Source organism: Amphimedon queenslandica, unplaced genomic scaffold, assembly GCF_000090795.2.
Source record: "Amphimedon queenslandica unplaced genomic scaffold, v1.1 AMPQUscaffold_12559, whole genome shotgun sequence".
Taxonomy (NCBI): domain Eukaryota; kingdom Metazoa; phylum Porifera; class Demospongiae; order Haplosclerida; family Niphatidae; genus Amphimedon; species Amphimedon queenslandica.
In genome coordinates this window covers 8,184-11,229 of record NW_003547204.1, presented here as the reverse complement: position 1 = coordinate 11,229, position 3,046 = coordinate 8,184, and the positions used below count along the sequence as shown (strand labels likewise).

Genomic DNA, 3,046 nt, shown 5'->3' with positions numbered 1-3,046 from the left:
GACAGAGGGACGCATATTTCATCTTAAGCTCAACGTCCACTAGTCAACTTTGTTGAAATCAATAGCAGTTTCATTACCTGAAATAGAAAACTGTTCTATTTCAGGCAACTAAGTTGACACACATCAAAGTAACCACAAAGTATGCTTTCAACAAATTTGTCATAGTGGATGTTCGGCTTTAGTGGGCTTCACCCAATTATAATCAAATTAATCGTACACAATTACCTCATGCTTCCGTGTGCAATTAGTATGTATAACAACAAGAGTAAATATTACCTAACCTGAATAGGTATTATTTACTCTTGATAATAGTGATGTCATCATTGTATTGTATAGGAATCCTGATACTCATGATCGTCCAAGTTTCTCAGATATATCATCAAGTCTATCCTCACCTGATAAACAATTACTAATGATTAATAAAGAGGGTCCTGTTACTGTACTGGGTGGAGCTTTAGAAACAAGCCACTCCCTCTACACCGACTTACAGTACATGTACAAGAACTGATTGATTGTGTAGCCAGTTTATATACTTGTACATTGTATTTAATGGTTTGTTTTCCGTACATTAATATTATTAATTGTATGTTGCTGCATTTTTATTTGCTATAATGCATTCTATAGTTAATGATGATATTGTAAAGCAATCCTTTTTTAGTCTTATGTAGCCAGACCCGTCGACCTTTTTTACATTTGGTTGTCCAAATGTCAAAAAGGTGGACGGGTCTGGCTACACAAGACTAATCCTTTCTGATGTGTAATAAGTGGAATCGGCTCATTTATAAATATTAATACTCCAAGTATAAAACAGCTGTGTTTATTCCTTATTGCAATTAATCCTCATTACTACATGAATATCATACTCATTAATGAATTATACATGTACAGAATCTTTGTACATGCACACACATGCAAGCAGTACACAGAATCCTTCTAAAGCTAATAAGAATAATGAGTGGATCCTCAATATGTTAAGCCTATTTAAGGTGTGGGAGTCATGATGTTAAGAGTGAAAATCAACATTGCATGCTCCAGAGATTGTGTAACAGTCAAGATGAGTCCTTCTCCTGTCTCTCTCCTTTCTTTATTGTTGTTATTGTTAAATGGTACAGTACAGTCTAATGATTGTAGTACTGAAGGATTTATGGAACCAAGTTTACTGGTGGCTAAAACCATTGATACTAGAATGAGATCTGGAAACAATGGAAAAACTATTGCAGGACTAGCAGAATCAGTAAAAACAAGATGGATCATCACTGAAGGAGATAAGCAGTTTAGTGGTTGTAGTTCTACACTGACTGAAGTATTAGTTGGAGTTGACATTAGAACAGTAACTGGTAATAGGAACCAATATCCTAGAATAGAGATATGGAGAGATACAGGAATGCATTATTATAGAGAGCCAGTATCTGTTGAACTTAGATTATCTCCAGACGATTTCACTACCAATGGACTGTATTGTTATACACTACCTACTCCTTTGAACATTAGTGAGCTGACAGGTAATGGCACCAGAGGTTACAGACTAGGAGTATATCAACCTCCTGATGATAGAAGTGTTGTTAGATTTTATAAAGTAACTGGAACTGGTCAAATTGGAAGAGTAGCTAATATTAGAGATGATAGGGTTGACAATGAAGGGGAAATAGTATTACAAAACTCAAGTATCCTAATACATCCAATTACAAGTATGTCATTAATGAAACAAATTTATTATTTTAATGTATTCATAGGTAGCTATTGTGGCTATCCTTCAATTGAGACTTCATTTAATACAAACAGTCTATCAGTTACTAATGTAATACCAGTCAATGATACAAGAGCTTTTCCTGATATACAGTTCACATGTAATGGTATTATTACTAACTGGATAATTGGTATTACACAGAATCAGGATACAAGCAAACATTATCCTAACATTTATTTAAAACGTTCTTCTGAACTGATTCATGCACTAACTGTTGATGCTTCTGCTGCTACATCAAGTGAAGGTAATGCATATCTCTTTACAAGTGATATTGAAGTACAGTATGGAGATATATTAGTAATCAATGTAACCACTAATAGTAATCCAATGTATTATCAACAATACAATGGACCATTGAATTATGAGCTTGATAGCAGTAATGGATTAATACCATTGGAACATAATGACTATCCACTGATATCAGTTGTAGTAGGTAAGTTATGTATTATGATTCAATAGTAACTATCATGCACTGTTGCTTTGTTGTTCCTTGTAGGGCCAAGTCCATCAATACCAGGAACTCTTACTGCTACTACACAATCACTAACAACATACTGGTACTCCCACACTCCAGTTACTGCAATAAGTACTAATATGGGCATACCATCCACTACCTTGTTGCAGTCTACATCATCATCCTTGACCAGTTCCTCCACACAAACTCAATCAATAAACAATACACTTCACATCACAAACACACCTTCTCAATCATCAAATACTCTCCCTCCAACTCTTTTAGTTACTAGTTCCACTGCAGTTACTACTATAACAATAACAACTACTACTGATATGAATGTATCATCCACTACCTCATTGCAGTCTACATCATCATCATCCTTGATGACCAGTTCCCCCACACTAATGACACCAACTTCAATAAACAATACATGTACTGAGAATAATACACTGATAATAATACTATTAGCAGTACTTAGTACAGTATTTATATTACTGGTAGTTACTATACTAGTAATATTAATAGTGAGTGTATTAGTGTGTAGGAGAATATGGTATAAAACATCAATTGGAAATGATTCTGTCAGTTCTACTGAAAGTAAAGCTGATATACATCAACAATCAGATGGTAATTGAAACTATTGTTATGTACTATTATGATTACAATTTACTGGTATATAGCAATAAAAATGAATGAAGGACAGAATACATTTACAGCATCAACTAATCCTGCCTATAGAGTTACTGGTCAAAGTAAGATGGACTATAAAACAATACATACATTATCATTAATGACATTTATTAATAGACTCTGGTATCTCTGCTAATCCTGCCTATGGTATT

At 34.0% G+C, this 3,046-nt stretch overlaps 2 protein-coding genes across 2 annotated transcripts in view; both read left to right on the top strand.

The window, feature by feature from the left end:
- LOC109587466 (ephrin receptor 1-like) overlaps positions 1-647 on the top strand; it is an 11,901-nt gene extending 11,254 nt beyond the window's left edge. Inside the window, exon 14 of the mRNA XM_020003714.1 lies at positions 337-647. Within this exon, the coding sequence (XP_019859273.1) occupies positions 337-508 (172 nt within the window). The 3' untranslated portion in view covers positions 509-647. The remainder of the gene's footprint in view (positions 1-336) is intronic.
- A 1,207-nt stretch (positions 648-1,854) lies between these two features.
- Positions 1,855-3,031, top strand: LOC109587468 (cell wall integrity and stress response component 4-like). Its single transcript, XM_020003716.1, has 3 exons — positions 1,855-2,180; positions 2,244-2,831; positions 2,885-3,031. Exons 1-3 carry the CDS (start codon positions 2,075-2,077, stop codon positions 3,028-3,030), a joined length of 840 nt encoding a protein of 279 aa, XP_019859275.1. The 5' UTR covers positions 1,855-2,074; the 3' UTR covers position 3,031.
- The last annotated feature ends 15 nt before the right edge of the window (positions 3,032-3,046 follow it).

What these genes read in the sequence shown, in the direction of transcription:
- LOC109587468 (XM_020003716.1), top strand. Translation starts at nt 2,075, where the DNA reads ATGTATTATCAACAATACAATGGACCATTGAATTATGAGCTTGATAGC. An exon ending in ACTGATATCAGTTGTAGTAG is followed by an intron (nt 2,181 to 2,243) that starts GTAAGTTATGTA and finishes TGTTCCTTGTAG; the next exon opens with GGCCAAGTCCATCAATACCA. An exon ending in TATACATCAACAATCAGATG is followed by an intron (nt 2,832 to 2,884) that starts GTAATTGAAACT and finishes ACTGGTATATAG; the next exon opens with CAATAAAAATGAATGAAGGA.